This window comes from Coenobita brevimanus, chromosome 11 (genome assembly GCF_032717465.1).
Source record: "Coenobita brevimanus isolate Jiangsu-jjx chromosome 11, ASM3271746v2, whole genome shotgun sequence".
NCBI classification, from domain to species: domain Eukaryota; kingdom Metazoa; phylum Arthropoda; class Malacostraca; order Decapoda; family Coenobitidae; genus Coenobita; species Coenobita brevimanus.
The window spans coordinates 11,436,596-11,457,172 of NC_136964.1; the positions used below are offsets into that span (position 1 = coordinate 11,436,596).

The 20,577-nt window shown below is 40.1% G+C and overlaps 1 protein-coding gene and 1 pseudogene across 1 annotated transcript in view; both read left to right on the plus strand.

Annotated features, from left to right (window-relative positions):
* The first annotated feature begins 5,216 nt into the window (after nt 1–5,216).
* The window catches only part of Syx1A (Syntaxin 1A), a 102,091-nt gene continuing 86,730 nt past the window's right edge, over nt 5,217–20,577 (plus strand). The window contains exon 1 of the mRNA XM_080282080.1: nt 5,217–5,330. Within this exon, the coding sequence (XP_080138206.1) occupies nt 5,298–5,330 (33 nt within the window). The 5' untranslated portion in view covers nt 5,217–5,297. The remainder of the gene's footprint in view (nt 5,331–20,577) is intronic.
* Nucleotides 8,859–8,979, plus strand: LOC145412235 (5S ribosomal RNA; annotated as a pseudogene).

Consider the following 20,577-nt stretch of genomic DNA (forward strand, 5'->3'; position numbering starts at 1 on the left):
GCAGCTCTCCATTTTAGATATTTGTTACGTATCTCTGCAAAGGAAAACGGTTTGATCAATTTTAAGAAAGAGTGCGAATTTGAAAATATGTATAACTCACTATTATATGTTTTGAGGATTTTTCACTAATTGTAAAGTTAAATATACACTCTAAATGCTTCTCACGCTCCACAACTCTCCCGTAACTTCACATATCATCGATTTAACCGTGAATTTAGTTGTAGATGTGAGCGTGAAACGATTTCTTTGTGTTGGTCGCTTAGCTGACGATATTCAGTCTTTGTTAATATTGAGACATAAACACCAGTGTCACTATTACTCCAAGTCCCTCCCACACCCACACCAGGCCCGTAGCCAGACTTTTTGAAGGAGGGAGGATCGTTTTGTGCTGAATGTGCACCTGCATAGCAGCCGGCAGGTCAAAGGTGTGCTGCATGCCTGCTATGGGGGTCTGGGTGTATGCATAGCAGCCAGGCACTGTATGCCTGCTATGGGAGTCTGGGTGTACGCATAAGCCACGTTAAGAAGCAGCACAAAACTTCTGAACTGCAAAGAATGACAGTTTGTACTGTTATTAAAGAACACACCGTGAGAAAGTGAACCTTTAGCCAGGTGGGGGGGGGGTCGTCTGACCCTCTGGACCCCCCACCTACCCCACCTGGCTACGTGCCTGCACACGGTCACACCACCTCTCAATTAACCGCTTTAACTGTAAATTTAACCGTAGAAGTGAATGAGTGGGACGACTTGGTTGTGTAGGTCACTTAGCTAACAATTTTCAGGCCTTCTTTGTGTTCAGACTTCAATATCATTTTCAGCATCAGTCAGAATCCCTGGCACACAGCCCTACGGTCAAACCACCTCACATATAACCGATTTAACCGTGAATTTAACCGTTAGAGACAAGGATATCGGGTGGAGTGCGTGTGGAGAGGGAGAGGGGCTACGTGCCTATCGATTCCGTCGTCTGCGCCTGTGTGGCAACATTGGCCATGCGTGTATGGCCCCTCACGCCCCTGTGCCTCTTTAGCACGAGTAGAGATAGTTTTAAAGCTGGTAGGAATGCTTTGTGATGTCCTGTTTGTCTATTATTATTATTATTATTATTATTATTATTATTATTCCAAGATGTAAAGAAGTTCTGTGATTATAAAGGTCTACAGGAATTTATTGTGAAGTGCTAATTGTTCTTTATTTTTAACTACTACTACTACTACCACTACTACTACTACTACTACTACTACTACTACTGTTATTATTATTATTATTGATCACCTTTGACGCCAGGTGGAAGTGATTTTAGAGATTATGTATTATTGAAAGAAATAATAATTTCCTTTTTTTTATTTTATTTTTGTCTGTCAGATATAAATAAAACTCTCTGTCTGTCTGTCTGTCTGTCTGTCTCTCTCTCTCTCTCTCTCTCTCTCTCTCTCTCTCTCTCTCTCGTCTTCTTCGTCATCTTCTTCTTGTTCTTCCTCCTCCTCCTCCTCCTCCTCTTCTTTTCTTCTTCTTCGTCGTCTCCTCTTTCTTCTTTATCTTCTACATCTTCATTTCCTTACTTCTTTCGTCTTTATTATTTTCATCATCTACTTCTTGCAGTTATCTATCTGTCTGTTTATCTATCTGTCCTTATCTGTGATCTGTGTATTTCTCAGGTAGGTCACATCTTAATCTATCTATATCTATCTCAATCTATCTTTCAGTCAGTATCTCTGTCTCTGTGATTTGTCAGTGTCGTTCAGTTAATCATATCTATCCGCCCATAAATCAATCTATCAATCTCTATGTCTTTATCAGTCAGTCTATCTACCTGTCTATCTATCAGTATTTATCTATCATACACTACATTTTAAGATCATACGGATTTTTAAGATATTACGTGATTTACATGAATTTTAGTCTGCCCTTTCGTCAGGATATCTCGTTTTCTGTGGCACAAATTTCATGTCTATTTTCTGGTGTTTAGGGATAACCGTAGTTGAGAGAGAGAGAGGGAGAGAGAGAGAGAGAGAGAGAGAGAGAGAGAGAGAGAGAGAGAGAGAGAGAGATAGTACACTCCTAAAATAAAGTTAAAATATACCGTACTTCCCCAGGTTTTGATCAAGGAGTGTTCAAGAAAGTAGACATCTCAGAAAGTGGACATCTTAAGAGGCTTGAGCATCCTCTACATAGGAACGCATCGCACAGGGCCTGGTAGGTGTGTGTGTGTGTGTGTGTGTGTGTGTGTGTGTGTGTGTTATTTTGTATGTGTATTTACCTCATATATATCTGTATTACGTATTATGTATCTGTCTGTTTATATGTATCTATTATGTATCTGTTTATTTGTATTTACGTGGTTGCGATCATCATCCACTCACTTGATGTAGTGCTGCCTACATCTTCCTTCACGTTTATCATTCCTTTTCTGTGTCTGTCCTCCTCTCTTCCTATTTCTCCCATCTTTCCTGTCACTTTTTATTACTCTTCTTTCCTTTTCAGTTGGCTTTACGTTGAGTGACAAGCCTAATGGTTTCATGTAAGCCAGAAAACCATTTACAGCGCTGGGTGGTAACCATATAACCAACCCAAACGTGTTCCTTACATGTCAACAAGTGGGTTGGCGGAGGGTTAGTGCCCCTCCCCGTAAAACAACTAATTCAAGGACATAGCCACCCCTTACGTGATTATGGCGTTTGGCTCTAGATAGATTTAAGTTCCCCATCATCAGTAATACACTTTCATCATCATCATCATCATCTTCATCATCATCATCATCATCATCATCATCACCACCACCACTCCTCCCTTCCCATCCTCCCGTAAGACACACTCATTAACATCACAAGAGCCCCGCTTTTTTTGTCCTTCTGCGAGACTTTTGTTGATTTGTCGTTGTAATTACGGGAATGTCAGGAAATCGTCGCAGGGAGGCATTTTTGCAGGTATGGGTGATGTGATACTTGGGTTCTCTCTCTCTCTCTCTCTCTCTCTCTCTCTCTCTCTCTCTCTCAGTATCTACGTATGTACTCGTATATATCTATCTATCTACTGTTTATCTTGTTTTTTAGGCAGTATGTAAGCTTGATTGTAGTCAGACTGGAGGGTAAAATTTGACTATAACCAAAGATTTATTCGTAACTTATAGCTAAGATGAGCCTGCTAATTAAAATTTAACTAGTAATCAAGGAGACTCATTTTAACTTATACCTAGGATCACACATTGTTAACGTAAATCAGAACAAGTGGCAAAGGAAAGTGTGTTGCGGTGACTCGCGTGTCGCTTGAATACGGGTGTTGATAAGTACTTGGGCAGGTGACTCGTCTAACACCTGATACCAGCTGCTGGCGATAACCAGCCTTATCACGGCATTAAGTGCTGCCCTGATAACACTGGTTTGGTGTCCTGACCTAATGATAATGATAATAAGAATAACTAGAACACGGTAAAAGTGTCCAAGGACATTTATGATACGGGAAAACTTGCCACAGCCATTGCCTACTAGACGCCAAACTGTAAAGGGACCTAATGGTCGTCATTGATCTTATGCATGTCACCTTAGGTCAGTTCAGTCTGTAAGTCCAGCAAGTTTGGTGGCTCTAGCTTTATTCTTTCATATTAAATAAGATGACTCTCTTCCGGAGTAGTCCAAAATTTTGGACCATAGGTGCTCTCAGAGAGTAATGATCCGATGTGGACTATATTAAGCACTGCATTGTGGCCATGTCCCAGGTACTGTATAAGCCACCAACATGTCAGCTCTTAACTGGTTCTTCCGCTTTTGTCTCACTTTTTGTTGGGGATGGTATCCGTGTTGCGGTGGTGGCATTGGTCAGATGAAGCCGCCAGCCAGCACTCTGATATGGCAAAGAATGAAGGATGTAACTCAAACGCTGGGCCAATGGCAGTGATTTAAGTCTTACCTAAAATAATGATTTTGACAAAAAGAAAACTTCCCATAGGGCTGTGGCAAGTTCTCATGATAATGGTAGTACCGGTAGTAACTGTAGTAATAGGTGCCATACCTTCCAAGCATCCAACTCTTAACACCCTGGCTTCTGCAACTCATTCTCAGTAATCATCTGCGTGTGCTCGATCAAAATTCGGTATCTAGACACAGAGAAGGAATTGAAATGTTTATTGTTGTAGGCTATGGTGTAATGTGCAACATAAGTTGCTGGTGAAGAGGTGTTACGTAATCTTTTTAAGCCAGAAAGTAGAATGATTGGGTAATAATAAGCATTAAGGTAATAATAAGTCATGGAAGAATTAATAAGCACGTATTTAAGCCTCACTTTTCTCAGTGTTCAGGGAACATTTAGAAAGATATACATTATGTGATATTCGGCCCATATTCTGAGCAATTAAGAATAAATTTTGCAGGAATGAGCACAGACGTAATTTTGTAGGGATGAACATAGATCTATTTATTTTACTGTAAGTCTCATATAGTCGAAAGGGGAAAAAATAGTGCTTGGATCTTAGCATAATAACGCCTTTTTGTGTGTAGGGTTGACAAGGCAGCTTTAGATAACTCAATAATCCGAGGCTCTGTTATCACGAGACTAACCTGGGAATTTCTCGCGCCGGAAAAAATCGCCGAAATAAATTGCTTAAGAGCCCGTAGTCGTGTGCTGGTACGAGTCATCGTGGCCATCAATGGATGAATCATGTGAAATTTTACTGAAACCCTCCCGAACGCTTCTCACAGTGGGATAAAATTAAGAGTTTCAATATATTTCGACGTTTGCCATAACCTTAGGCATTTGCGTGGGTGGGCCAGGGTCGGAATTGGGAATGTATAGAAGCGACGTGACGTTCGAGGTAATTACTTGGGTTATCCAGTAATGAGTTGTGCTAATGGCCTGGATTATCATTATCTTTACACGCTAATAATTCGCCTACGATAAAGTTTCCGATACAACCAAGTGCCAACCCAGGCAATGATGACGTAAGCGTGGTTCCAGCAGTTCCATTTATAAGCGATCCATATGATAAGAGTAATTATTCCTTAATCCGCAATCGTGGGCGGACTGAGTATAATAATAAACTTCTGAAAAATACACAGTTTTATTTTAGGAAGGACTATTTAGGAGGAGATGGAGGAGAAGCAAATGTGTGGGATGGAGAGATGTGGCAATGGCGACGCGCGCAGAGTATTCCGTCGGATCTGTCACTCGTGTTTGAGAGAGTATCGATTTTTGGCCAGTGTTCAGTTGGATACTGTTCATGCCACGAGTGGAATATGTTTCTGAGTGTTTAACCCTTGATTCCCCGAAGCTGTGTTAAGTGAGGCTCCCCGAACAGCGGCAAGATGACGAAGGACAGACTTGCAGCGCTGAGAGCAGTGAGTATGGAAGCAGCGTCGTCTGCACCTTCAGGGGCTCAATATGGCCCCAGGACCCTCACCTACACCCTCACCCACACACACACACGCCCCCCTGCCCTCTGGCTGTCACCTCCAGCAGCCATTGGTGCCCAATCCCTGATATTACCTCCCTGCCACTCTTGTCCTAGGGAGCACTGTTTGGAGTAAGGTTCTCATTTTTGCCACCTCACTTCCCCTCATTTAGCTAACACGCCCACTTTGCCAATAGCAGTCATTTCTACAGACACCAGTAAAATTACCTTCTTTAGCTTTTTTAATGTATATATCAAGTGAATTTTATCATTACCTAGCTAGCATCATTTCGGGAGCGATTTATCTCGTCTCCATATCCTTGCTCTCGTTTCCTTATGCCAACACGCCCACTTAGCGAATGTCATTTTCTCCGACATTGCCTAATCTATAATCGTTACCCTCTTTTTACCTTATACCAATGGAGTTTTGCATGAATATAATGAGCACCATTCTTAGTAAGGTTTTATCTCATTTCCACAGTCTTGCCCTCAGTTCATTTTGCCAACACCCACTTTGCACGTCATTTCCCCGAGCTTATTAGTAATTATTGCGGTTAGGTTATTATGCATTGTGAATTTTACCCTGGCCTAGTGAGCATATATTTTATTTTTTATTATTTTAAAGGTTTTAATCTCATTTCCACATCCTTGGCCTCATTTCATTTTGCAAACACCCAGTTCGCGAATGTCATTTTCTCGAACATGGTAAATTATCCGAGTTAGGTTATAAGCGCTGTGAATTTTACCCTAGCCTGGTCAATGGCATTTTGGGGGATGGTTTTGATCACATCTCCACATCCTTGCAATTTGATCTCATTTCATCACATCACCCACATTTCATTTTCGTCTCCTCATATCTTTCCATTTCCACCTTAATGGCAGTTTTATAATTGTAATCCCTCCTGTTATCCCAAAGTAGTGTAAGCTGGGGGAGGGTAGCGGAATGGCAGGGGGCAGGGCGACATGGAGGCGATTTGTTTGTGGTCACCCCTTACAGGATTGAGGTGTGTGACTGTAGATAGATAGTATTATTTTATTGAGCATCCTTTGGGGGGAAAGGTTTTGATCTCATTTCCACACCCTTGTCCTCGTTTCATTTTACAATCATGTCCACTTTGTGGATTTGTCATTTCTTCCTTTAGTAACAAATTTATCTTTTGTCCTGGCCAAGTGTGTGTCATTTGGGGGGAATTTTTATATATTTATTTATATATTTCCACACCTTTGCCCTCATTTCATTTTATTAACACACCCACTTTGCTAATTTCTGTCATTTCCTCCAGCACTAGTAAATTTATCTTTCTACTGTTTAGATTATAGCTATATGGTACCGAGGGAATTTTGTCCTTACCTATAGTCCACTTATTGCAGCTTGGCAGAGATATTTGTCCTTTTGCAGCCCACTTTCAGTAGCTCAGTGGCAGAATATACCGTACTATGGCTCTACATCCTTTCCATAGCGCTTTTTTGTGACTAGCACCATATTTGAGTAATTTTTTTTTTCTATTGTTGATCTCCCCCCCCCCTTTTTTTTAATACGATATATTATAATGTTATTCTCTTGTTATAAGTTGGCATTCTAGATAGAGAGATGATGATAGTTTATCTGTCTGTCCATAGCCAGACGCCATAAATCCGTAAGGAGCGGCCATTTGTCTTTGAGTTATGCCCAGTTAAATTGAACAGAGTGTGGCGAGCATCACTGGGGGAAGTTTACTTATTTATTTTTTCCATGACCTAATTTCTTTTTGGGTCGGGTCCCATGACCTCACCAACACCCTCATTTATTCAGGAACACGCCCACTTTCCTTGTATGCGTCACCAGTGTCGTTAAATGTAGCCTGATGAATTAATTCTCGTTTGTACCCCTACCCACCATCCTGTAGTAATGAGTATAGTTAGTTTCATTTCTTTTCATTTATAAAAGCCTCCCTGTTCAGTCTCTTATCCCTGAGGTCACACCGTATGACACGATAATCAGTTCTCATGATCCAGATCATACCGTTACATCTATAGTTCCTTCACCTTGACGTGGCCCAGATTTTCGTCCCTTTGCAACTGATTTCACATGCTGTTTAGCCTATCCTGGCATCTTGAAATGAATGGATCTCAGATTTGGCTGTCTCTTGGTTTGTGTTTAGCTTTTCTTGGAGGGAATAATCTTGCTTGCTTCTGGCCCTAGGCTCCTTCTTTTATGCATTAAAAAAAAAAGCATAATATTACTTCCTTTCCGTATCATAGCACTTCTTTGTGACTAGCATCATTTTTTACTGTTGATCTCTTGTTACGGCTCTATATTGAAGGTGGAGAGAAGGCAGTTTTATACCAAGTTAGAGTTTTCATAGAGTCATCATTTATTTCATTCATTACCGTACAACATTTTAGAGATTCAAGCTTATTTCCTCGAAGTCTTAAGATGTGTTCACCTAATGAGTGTAATTGTATGTGAGAGTCTGGTATATTTGAACACTTACCATAATTTTTTCCATCTTAATCTTCGCTGATTCACTTTCACACGCTGCATGCGGATATATATAATTACCGGTATATATGCAGTTGATATCCTGTATTTGTTTGGGAAATTGGTTCATAACTCAAAAAAAATTCATAAGTTGTTAAGTCACTGTAGCTAGTTGGTTTGTTTTTATCTGTGGAACTTGGCCACACCTATAATGGAATACTGTACTGTGTCGCTTCTTGAAATCCAATGTGTCCTGGTTTTGAGGTAGGAATGACTCTCCTTGGTTTCTGGTCAAATTAACCTGCTGATCTAACCACACATGGCCATCAGCTTAATATGAAAGGGGTTAGGAATCTTTGTCAGGTTAGAGTACCGTAAGTGCACTGTAATACCCACAACCAGATATTTATGACTTACTGGTGACCTCAGATATAAACTGACATACCAGTGTTGTACCAAATGCTTCAGGTGAATTTAATAGTAGTGCTTATCTCAGTAAAGTTGAGTTCGTATCTCAGTAGAGGTCTTACCCGTGAAAGTCCGTAACTGATAAATTCTTCTGGGATTCCATATTGAAGGAATTTATTCAGGTAGTATTGAACCCCATCAGCCCTAAATGTACATCCTGAGCTGCACAAAATTGATAGGAGATAGAATTATGGTAGTATTTGCAACCCCAGGCCCATTTGAATGTGAAGGTAACTGCAGGCCAAAGTTCCCCCTCTTCTGCAGTCCACCATCCTCCTCTCAGGGGATAGGGACTGGATTGTACAGGAACAAAAAGTCATTCCCTGGCTTAGTAGGTGTAGAAAGATACCCATATCCTTGTCCTTAACCCTCTCAGTACGAAGATTCATTTTGCAGATGATCCCTGCCAAATTTTGCCATATAATTCTGTTTAGGAAAGATTTTTTGAGCTGGAGAGGTTAGATTTTCTCTACACCAGACCCATCTATGTGAGAAGTCTTTCCCAAATAAAATAAAACTGGGGGAGGGAAGAAAAGATTTAAGATAAGCATCAGACCCATGCCACGTTGAGTACACCGCTTCCCGTCCGATCAGCGAAGTTAAGCAACGTTGGGTCTGGTTAGTACTTGGATGGGTGACCGCCTGGGAACACCAGATGCTGTTGGCATCCCTACGAGTCAAGTGGGGTTGGTGGAGGATTAGTGCCCCTCCCTGTAAAACAATTAACTCTAAGCCTTTGGCCACCCCATTTGGGATACATGGTGTCTGGCAATGAATGAATGAATGAAATCAGACCCAAGAGGTTAATTTCTCTGTTACACTTTGCATCTGTCTTTGGTCAATAACACACACTCCTTTTCATTATATATTTGTCATTTGTATCAATTTGTTATGGTTTCATAGTCATTTAAGACACTTGGGAGTATAGTGGTTAGAAGGCCCTGGTTGTAGTGATGGCTATGGATTGGCTAGGCATGAGGAGGTGATTGTAGGTCTTTAGATCATGTACTGCCATCATGGGAAGTAAGCTGCTCATAGACCATTAAACATACCATACTGGGCTATTAAGTGGGGTAAAATGGGATTAGATGTTATTGTGTTTATCATAGGGATTTAGATTATATTTCTTTACCATAGGGATTTAGATCATCTTTTCCAGACTCTGTGGTTTAATTTCCCAAACTCACCATCATGAGATATCAGTACATTTTTACTTCCAGTGTGTAGTATTCATAGGTGTAATTGACTTTTCTTCTGTGGTATTTCCTTTGCAAGTTTTAAACTGTTGGGTCTGGAAGTGTAGCCATCCCAGTTCGTTATCATTTGCAGAATGGTGGAATATAATGTCAGAATTGAATAACCACCAGAAAAAACATATTTGAACATTAAAGCCATTGAGAATGGACTTTGAAAAATTTACTGGCTTTATGGATGTACTGTACCACACTCTGTTGTTGAGGATAATTGTAGATAAGATTTTCCTATATTTGTTTATCAGCTCTTCACTCTTAGTCGTTCACCGATTCCCTTACAAATGTTCAGAAGAATTTCATATGATTGTTCTTCAGTTCTTCATTCTGGCTCATTCACAGGCTCCCCTGCCAGTGTTTATTATTATTGCCATCCTTTACAGATTCATAGAAATTTTTTGGTTGATAGGCATTTTATGTTAATTTCGTAAAACCTGAAGTACGATACTCTACGTACTGTCTTAACAAATGCAGTTTTAGGTGATGTTTTGGTCTGTTGGTAGTGCTTTTAGGTGTTTAGGCCACACTTCAAGCCCTAAAGGTGACTTGAGGCTTTTCTGTAATACCAAAAACTGATGATGCCTAGGCTTTTGAGGTTTGGGTAAGATTGTGAGGACTTAAATGATGGTTTGTGGCCCATTTCATGGTGTATGCTGTTGATTAAGAGTTCTGGTAATTTTACCAACACAGAACACTGTTTTGAACGTGTTCATGAAGGCTGTACAGGCAAACCCCAGCTTAATGGTGCAATTGGTTAAGTAAAAACCCATGGCTAGGATCGGTATCGTATGTTGGGGTGGATCTAACTTGTAAAGTATAGGGATGCATTTTTGAGCCTTGGGTTTCCCCTGCAACACCAAGTCCTAAACCCACCCAAATGAGTCCAAAAACAAGTTTCTGGCTCACCCAAATATCTTTAAAACAAGATAAACTAAGCATAAAAGCAGTTTATAACTCACCTAAACACAAAAATAAAATCAGAAAATCAAATAAAAGTCTGGAAAAAATAAAACTTACAGTAGTAAACTGTACCCCAAAATGACAATGTTCACCTCACCTGTGACTAAAACACATTAGCAAATCTAAGTCTAAGAACAGTTTATAAATCAACCAAAACACAAAATTGTCTAAAATATCATAAAAAACAGTAAAAAAAAAAAAAAAAAAAAAAAATTATTATACCAGGATTTGGCCATCATTTGGTGGGGTAGGGTGGTATTTCTACCCTCATTGCTGTGCCGGGGTATCACATCGATGGGTGTCATATCTCAGGGTCTGCCTGTATTAGATCCCTCCAGTTTGAAAAGTCTCGTGGTGTTTACGTTTACGAGATGATTGTCCGTGTGCAGAAGGTGTTTTCACTTGGTGGCAGTGCTCCATGTATTTTGATCTTGAGCCGATTCCCTCTTCAGTCTTCATTCCCGGATGCAAGTCCTTATCCTTCTAAGTTGGAGTAGAATCATCCGCTGGTTACTAGAATTTAAAAATTAACATGCTAAGGATGAATTGACTCCCATACTAATGCTTATATGATACATTCTTAGCTCGATAGATTTGTCTGGCTTTAGCTAGATGAGAGCACAAGAGTTTTCCTTGCCATGAAAGGGTTAATGGTGATAGTATGACAGTATTAGCATTCAAGCTCCTGTGACTCACCCTGCTAGATAGCCTAAAGTTGTTTGGCTTTAGATGGAATGTAGTACTAGAGGGTTAGAATGGTTGCACATATGTCCCTTCTCTCTCTCTCTCTCTCTCAATAACGGCTCTACAATCTCGTTACGTATTACTAGGTACCATACCATACTCAGATTCACTTAACATGACCCTGATTTTCATCCTTTTGTCGCTATTTCATTCAGCTCATTGGGAAAAGAAGACAGCACTATGCCTCTTCTTCCTTTTCCTAGCACTTCTTCTTGATTAGCATCTTATTCTGCAGTAGTGTAAGTGTCATGTTTCATTCTAGCATTTAAGTTGGAGAGATGGCGATTTTTGACCAAGTTAGAATGAAAAGGGTATGGTAATGTGTCCGTTATACTTTCTTTACCTCTCCACTCTGATATCTTAATTCTTCCTTCATGCTACTACCATATAATTATATTCAGCTTATTACAACCTGTAGTAGTGAAGGAGTTACTGGTTACAGTACATCTAACTCCTCCAGTTCGGAAAATCCCTCCCAAGCTGAGGAAAAAAGAGTGACAGAACAAAAAAAAAAAAGTAATGAGATGGAAGTGGTTAGTGAATGTAATTTTAGGTTCTTTTGGTTCTGTATTTCCTGAACCATACTGTAACTTTATTTTTTAAACCCTTTCATTACAATGATGCAGTGTTTGTTTAATTCTTGCTGTGACCAGAGGAATTTATTCCAACTTTTGGGAGGCCTCTCATTGCAGAAACATTCCTTGACACTGATGTGTAGTGTCTTCGTGATCAGATGTCTGTTGTAAGATGACTGAAATAATTTGGTGGTAGCAAGAGAAAAATGTAAAGGGCATCACTAGAGGAAATGTGAAATTACAGTATTTGATTTGGTCACAAAACTGTAGCTACATACAAGCATTTCTGGCCATTAAAAGACCGAGGATAAGATGGAGGGGAGAGGTATATGAGAGATGAGGGTGTAAGTTGGGGGAAGGGCAGCAGAATGGCAGATGATAGGAGGGCATGGAGACAATTTGTTTGTGGCCACTCCATATGGGATTAAGGCATCTGGCTAGAGATGGATTGATAGAAAAGCCGCACCTTAAAATTTCTAGCATGACATCACTTGCTGCTACAGATATACAAGTCTTTGGGTAGGTGGGGACGCTCACCTTCCATGCACTCGTATGGTGCTTTGGGTGTCTGCCTTCTCCTCTCGTTTATCCTTCCTCTTGTGTCTTTCTTTCCTTCATTCTTTTCACTACCTTCTGCCTGCGGGTGACTTTACGCTCCCTCTTCTTTTTTTCTTTCCTTTATTCTTTCCCCCTCCTTTTGCCTATGGTTGACTGTACACTGAGTGACAAGCCAAATGGTTTCCTGTACACCAGAAACCATTTACTGTGGTGGGTGGTAACCATGCAACCAAATTATGGCGCCTGGTGGTTTAGTGAGTAATTACAGCGCTCCAGTCAGCTTGAGCGTGTGTAGGTTTATATCCAAGGGATGGTTGGGGTTCCTTGCTCACGTAATGCCACTCACCTTAAATGTCAGGATCAGCTTGCCTTGCCCCGGGCTTCTGTGCTCCTCATACATGGGGCAAATGATGGTTGGTTGGATGGACTGAAGTACTGTAGTGTGTTCTACTAGGTGAAGAATATAGTATGACAACTACTGTAGGTGGTAGGTGGTGGCAACCATCATTCACTCACTTGATGTAGTGCTGCCTACTTCTGCCTTATCCTTTATCATTCTTTTTCTGTGCCTGCCCTCCTCTCTTCCTATATCTCCCGTCTTTCCTGTCACTTCTTATTGCTCTTCTTTCCTTTACAGGTGGCTTTACATTGAGTGACAAGCCAAATGGTTTCCTGTAAACCAGGAAACCATTTACAACGCTGGGTGGTAACCATATAACCAACCCATACGTGCTCCCTACGTGTCAACAAGTGGGTTGGTGGAGGGTTAGTGCCCCTCCCCGTAAAACCAAGAACTCAAAGTCAAATGGCCACCCCTTACAGGATTATGGCGTCTAGCAATAGATAGATAGAAACTAGAATAAGATAGCTACAGTACAAAATTCTTACTTTTTCCCAGCAGTAGGTGATGTGGTATAAATATCTCAGTGTTTGTTGGTTATCATGTCTCTGTAAAATTTGCCGTCAAGCACAATTTCGTGGACCTGCAGATTAATGAGGTTAATTTTCTGCTAGGTTTCGGTATGTACTTAGCCACACCTATGCTCTCACCTTTGTACATTTTGTCTTCCTTGCTTGTATCATTCATTTTTATTTAAGTATGGCTCCTTAATACATTAGACTATTTCTGTGACTTTATTGTGTACTTTCCTACCAAATGAACACTGTTTCAGTTTTGAGATACCTATAATTTCAAAGTTTGTGGCATCTTGGGGTAACGAATAAACTTTTAGTGGGTTTACACCAGGTTGAGGAAAGTTTTATGAAGTGCAGTGATTAGATATAGCCTGTGTAACTCTTTCGCTACAACTGGTTTGCTTTCATTTGATGGAACTGGGTCACTTACACGATGCAGGGACTACCGGTACCGTACATCGCAGTGGCTTGAAATTTGATGAGTTTTTTGTGAGATAGGAATGAGTGTTCTTGGTAACTCGTAAAATTTACCCCCCAATCTAGAGCTGAAAAAGATGCAGGATTGTTTGTCAGGTCAGAAAAGCTACATAGTAATAAAGGTCTTCCCTGATTTTAAAACAATATTCAGGAGGTAGCATAATTAAAATGAAAAAGATATCAAGGAAATGGTTAATGAGGAGATTAGTAATGCCTGTAGCCATTTAACTCTGAATATGACGTGTTTTTGATGTGAAAGAGGTAGCTAATTGTCATGATCTCATAATGGCTGCACTTATACGCATGCTTTTTTTCTCTAATTATGTATCATCTGTGCTATCCATTACACTTTCATAAGTGGTTCATATTGCAAGGTCTCTATATCTAGTGATGTTTTATTGAGCTTAGTTTTGGAATAGATTTTGTTATATACAAGGCAGTTTCCTACGCCCTCACCTATTTTTTTATTTTTCTATTATTATTTTCTTCTACCATCCATAGTATTGTGTTACTAGTCCAAGCTTCTCTCTCTCTCTCTCTCTCTCTCTCTAATTCCCTAATGTTAAATTAAGTTTCGTTTTTGGTAAGATTTTTTGTTATACTGCTGGCTACCCCTACACCCTCACATGATTTTTTTCAATAATTATTCTCTGTACCATCTAACTATTATTCCATGACCCCAGTATCCCAAGTTGGTGATGACCTAATGAGCATAAGTGTGGGTAAAGTTTTATTGGTGTAATTCTGAGAGAGACCTTTATTGAGTTGAGGCAGGAGGTTGAGTACTTTCTTTTGTGAATAATTTTGTCCAGTGGCTGACAGATTGTGAATTTAATATGAAGATGTAAGACATCAATTTACAGAAGAGGGTAGAGGCTACTGGGGAATCTGTGCTTGTCTATATTTATCAGTCTTTTAAACTATCTATGTGTTGACGGGGAAGTACTGTGGGCGGGAAATGGAAAGACGTTGATGCGCTCCTTACAATTTTGTCATGGATATTTTTTCCCTATAAAGACCAATATAAGGATACTGTAGAATAATTCCATGTCTCATTTTCTTATTATTGCAATATAATAATATAGAAGGAATTAACGAGAAGGGAACAATCGAAAGTTTGTTAATATCTGCAATGTGAATATTTTCTGTGGATCACATACGATACGGAGGATGCATTAGGCGGGAAAACGGTGACACTTTGAAGCTACAGTTGCGAGCTGAGAGTTTTCTTTGATTATTTGGTGTTTCTCAGTCCAGAATTTTGTCTTGACACAAAAATGTTATATATGAAGTTGTGTAGATCATCTGGATCCAAAGTTTCGCAGGAATTGGACCTTTTGGAGTGTGAAATACGTGAGTAATGAGTTGCAGATTTGTCTTGTTGCAGTGAATTGTTTTAATTGAATACCTGATTGATTTATCTGTCAGCCTCACTTAAAGGGCAAGTTTATCGCCACACAATATTAATTATGGTTTTGGAACTGTGCCATTAGTAGTATTTATACGGTAATTATTATCTTAAACCTGACTTGAGGGACAAGGTTATAAATACCGTGTTTGCTTACAGTATTTTTATCATTATTTTGTCTCCTTTCTGAGGTTGGTGAGGAATATGTCTGTCCATCCTGTAGCTGTGTCTGTGTATCAATTCATCTTTCTATATATAGCTGGATGTCACAGTCTCAGATGTATTTTTTTTTGAAGTCGGGAAAAACGTTTGGGGGGAACCTTGTCGAGGACTTTGTTGCACAGAAAACCCTATGTATCCTATATTGCATAAAAGCCAAGGATATATGTACCAGTAGTAGGATAATTCCATATCTCTTGTTCTTACTGCAGTAATAATCAAAAGGAATTAAAGAGAAAGAAACGATCGAAAGTCTGCTAATATCTGGGGTGTAGATATTTTAGCTGGATCACATACGGAAGACGCAGTAGCGGGAAAATGGTGACACTTGGAAGCTACGGTTACGAGCGGGAAGTTTTCTTAAGTTATTTAGTGAATTTCAGGCCAGAATTGTGTCGTAACTAAAAAATACTGTATTTGAAGTTGTGTAGATTATCTCGACCCAGATTTGTGCGGGAATTGGACCTTCTGGAGAGTGAAATATGTGAGTAGTGAGTTGCAGCTTTAAGTTGTATTGCAATGAATTGTTTGAAGTGATTACCAAGTCGATTTCTCAGCTAACCTCACTTGAAGGGCAAATTTATCACTACACAGTATTAATTATGGTTTGGGAACTGTGTCTTTAGTAGTATTTATGAGTAGTATCATCTCGGCAAACCTGACTTTTGAAGAGTAAGGTTATCATTACGGTGCTTGTTCAGTATTTGTACCTGTATTTTTTCTCTATGGAAGAGGTTGATGGGAAATATATCAGTTTATCTTATATTTGTATTATATCATGCATGTATGTATCTTTCTGTCTATATTAAACGTAATATATATTTTTTGAAATAGGGAAATATGTTTTTGCGGGCAGTTGTGATGGGCGTTCATGCATAGAAAACCTTGTAATTATTTTGTTTTTTTATAGTGAAAGTTAAATAATGCTCTGTTTTACAGCAGTAATAATAATAATAATAAAGGAATTAACAAGAAACGATCGAAAGTTTATCTGGGAACATGTGGATCACGTACGGAAGAAGAAGACGCATTAGGCGGGAAAACGGTGACACTTTGAAACCACGGTTATAATCGGAAAGTTTTCTTAAGTTATTTAGTGCATTTCAGGCCAGAATTGTGTCGTAACTAAAAAATATCATGTTTGAGGTTGTGTAGATCATCTCGACCCAGAATTGTGCGGGAATTGAACCTTCTGGAGTGTGAAATACGTGAGTAGTGAGCTGCAGCTTTGTGTTGTGTTGTAAGGTATTGTTTGAAATGATTACCAAGTTGATTTCTTGTCTATTACGCTCGCTTGAATGGCAAATTTATCCCTACACAGTATTGATTATGGTTTTAGAATTGTGGCTCTCGTAGTGTTCATAGTTATTGTATCATCTCGGCAAACCTAACTTGAAATACCGTGGGTAGTGAGTTGCAGCGCTGAGTTTGCCGTGGATTGTTTGAATTGCATACGAAGTTGATTTTTCTCAGGTGGCCTCGCTTGAAGGGCAGTTTTATTAGTACAGATTTAGTTATGGACTTGTATCATCATCATCATCATCATCATCATCATCATCATCGCACTTTTAATTTATTAGTATAGTGCTGATAATGTAACTAATTATGATCTCTACCGCTTTTTTTTTACCCTCATCATCATCTAATTAAAAACGCAAGATTATCAGTACAATGCTATGTATAATATTGGAAGTGTTCGTTATTTTTGTCAGTACTTGAAGGTAATCAGAACAGTGCTAGTCATGATTTTTAAAAGCCTCCACCACCACCACTACTTACTACTAACTACTACTACTACTACTACTACTACTACTACTATTCTACTACTACTACCACCATCATGGTTTAGTTGACGTAAATCTTTATCGTTGAAGGAAAAACAGTAACGAACTAACGGAAGCTTGGTTGATATGAATCTCTCTCTCTCTCTCTCTCTCTCTCTCTCATTTCTCATTTATAGAGGTACACTTTGATTACGTGATTAATTTATGGGTTAATGATACGCCCTATTTTGTAATTCATTGTTAGGTATAATCTCAGTTTGATCTTAAAATATTCATCATTATTTTGAATGCTGAGTGGGAACGATATGTGATCGGGTGTAAGAGAGTCGGGGGAGGGGAATCTGCCACATAGAAGCCTTATATATGTAGTGAGAATATTAACAGTGATTCGTATTTTCTATGACGGACTTCGTAACCCCACTTCCGTAGCGATTTATTTGGAGTATTATTTCTCAGTGTTTGTAGATGGCGTCATTATTATTATTATTATTATTATTATTATTACTGGTACAAGAGGATGTGAATGTGAAATGTTAATCGTTATGTATATGCTACCTTGATCCTCCCTCCCTCTCTCTCTCTCTCTCTCTCTCCCCTCCTCCTCTTTGTCTCAGCAAGCCTCCTCTTCCCTCTTGACCTTCCCCTCCACACCCTCTCACCTTTCCTCCTCTCCTCCAACCATAGGCGTTCACACTCACTATTTTTTCTGCTTTTTCTCTCTATTCCCACCACTCCTCTTCCTCCCAATCTCATCTTCCTCTCCTCCTCTTCCCTCCCCTCACCCTCTCGCCTCTCCTCCTCTCCTCCAAGGTCTCTCTGTAGGCTTTCACACTTTGCTCCATTTTTTCTTCTTTCCTCCTCCTCCTCCTCAATCTCATCTTCGTCTCCTCAGTCTTCCTCCACTCTCACTCTCCGCCTCATCCTCGGCCTCCCTCCCCTTGCGCCACCAAAACTTTCTTCACTTGCAATTCCCTCGGCAGTCTCTCCACCCTACCCTACCTCATTAGAGAGAGAGAGAGAGAGAGAGAGAGAGAGAGAATTACTGAGTTCGTCTTCTCCCAGTTATTTTGTCTAAACTCCTTTCTATATTTGCGTCTTGGTTTATCACGTAATCTTTATCATTAGATCACTCATCACTTACTCCTTCCTTTATCACTTGCTTTTCGTCATCACTCACTCATCACTTATTCTCTTCTTTATCAGTTAGGCTCTTCTTTGTCACTTATTCTCTACTTTGTCACTTATTTGCATCTTTATCACTCTGTCTCTTCTTTGTCACTAATTTGCTTCCTTAACACACTCTTCTTTGTCACGTATTTTCTTTGTCAGTCTTTTTTGTCACTTATTCTCTTCCGTATCACTTAGTCTTCTTTGTCACTTTTTATCACACTCTCTTCTTTATCTGTAACTAATTTCTTTATCACATTCTTTTCATCATCACTCACTCATCACTTATCCTCCTCTTTATCATTTAGTCTTCTTTATTACTATCAGTTACTCTATCATTCTCTTTATCACATTAGTTTCATCACTCATCACATTTCTTTACACACCAGTCTCTTCTTTGTCACGTATTTTCTTCTTTATCAGTTACTCTATCATTCTCTTTATCACATTCTTGTCTTTATCACTCATTCTCTTATCACCTACTTTCGTCTCTGATTTCCCCCCCTGCTTCCTTTGATCCTTTCTTTGCCATTCATTCAGTTTTTCATGTCTCTCTCTCTCTCTCTCTCTCTCTCTCTCTCTCTCTCTCTCTCTCTCTCTCTCTCTCTCTCTCTTTTTTAAGGCCTAGATGTTGAAGATTTATGCATTAGTTTTCCAGAGTTATATTTTAATGTTGCGGTAATTTTAAGATGCTTATTCTCATTCCCTCCCCATTCTCGTTATCGCCCCCTCTCTTTCCCTCCCCCTCCTCTCTCTTCTCTTCCCCTCCTCTCCCTGCCTAACCTCTTCTTGCGTCGGTCTGTCCTCTTCACACAAATACACCCCCTATCTCTTTCATCGGCTATGGAGAGAGAGAGTGAAAGAGAGATTCATCAGACACCATAATGTGAGCATAAATGTAAGATGTTGAGAGAGAGAGAGAGAGAGAGATTCAGTGATGGGGAAGTGATGAGAGAGGGAAACGGGGGACTGACAGACAGCGGAAAATACAGGGAGGAAGGATATGAAGAATAGAGGAGGAGGAGGAAGGAAAGGATAGGAGGGAAAATGAGAGGAGAGGTAGGAGAGAAAATCTAATAAAGGAAGAAAAAGGAGATGGGAAAGGGGGAGAGGAGGAAAGGAAGGAGAGAAGGGTGAGGGAAGGAAAGGAAGGGAGGGGGAGAAGAAGAGGAGCAACAGGAAGAAGAGGAGGAGGGATTAACGAAAGGAAAGAGGAAATTAACAAAGAGGAGATAGGGATTTGAGGAAGAGAGAGAGGTTAGAGAAATTGGAGGAGGGAGAGTGGTTATTTTTATGACTGGAGAGACCGGAGGAAAATGAGAGAGTATTGACAGGAAGGCGGACATCACGTGTAGAGACCCCAGGTTACTTTGTACTCTCTCTCTCTCTCTCTCTCTCTCTCTCAACATCATTTATTAAAAAAAAAAATGTCTTCCTCTTACATTCTAATTCTTTGTTTTCTTCTTTTCTCCTTCCCTCCTTCCCTCCCTTCAGTCTCCGTTTTACCATGCGATTCTTCCTTCTTCCCCCACTTCCTGTTCCTCCCACCCTCCCTTTTCCTCTTCCTCTTCTCTCTCTTCTTCCTCTTTCTCTTCTGTGGCCCCTGACTCACCCTCTCTCTGTCACTCCATCCATCCCATTGAGTCATCCTTGAGTTCTTCACTGCCTATTCCGTCTTCCTTCCTCTTTTCCTCCTTCACTTCTTCCTCTCTTCTGTGGACTCGGCACCTCTTTCCTCTCGTGAGTCACTCCATCCTTTCCAGTGAGTCATGTTATCATTGACATTTCATCACTTCCTCCTCCTCCTCCTCCTCCCTTCCTTTTTCCTCTTACTTCTTCACTTCTTCCTTCTCCTCTCTTCTAGTGACTCTCGACTCACCTCTTTCCTCTCTGACTCGCTGTTTCCTTCCTCTGAGTCAGTCACTGTGGTTCTTACTTCCTCTTCCTCCATTACATATCTTCTTCCCTCTCCTTCCGACACACTTACTTTAGCCTCTCTTCTCTTTTCCTCTGTTCCTTCTTAAGTCTAGCCATGAGAGAATTCCTGTTTCGTCTCTTCCCTTTCCTCCTCCTCCTCCTCCTCCTCCTCCTCCTCTTCTCCCTCGCTGACTCACCACCCTCCTCGCTGAGTCACTGTATCCTTCCCTTTGAGTCACCTTGAATTGGTTCACTTCCTCTTCCTCCCTCCCTTCCGCTTCTACTATCTAC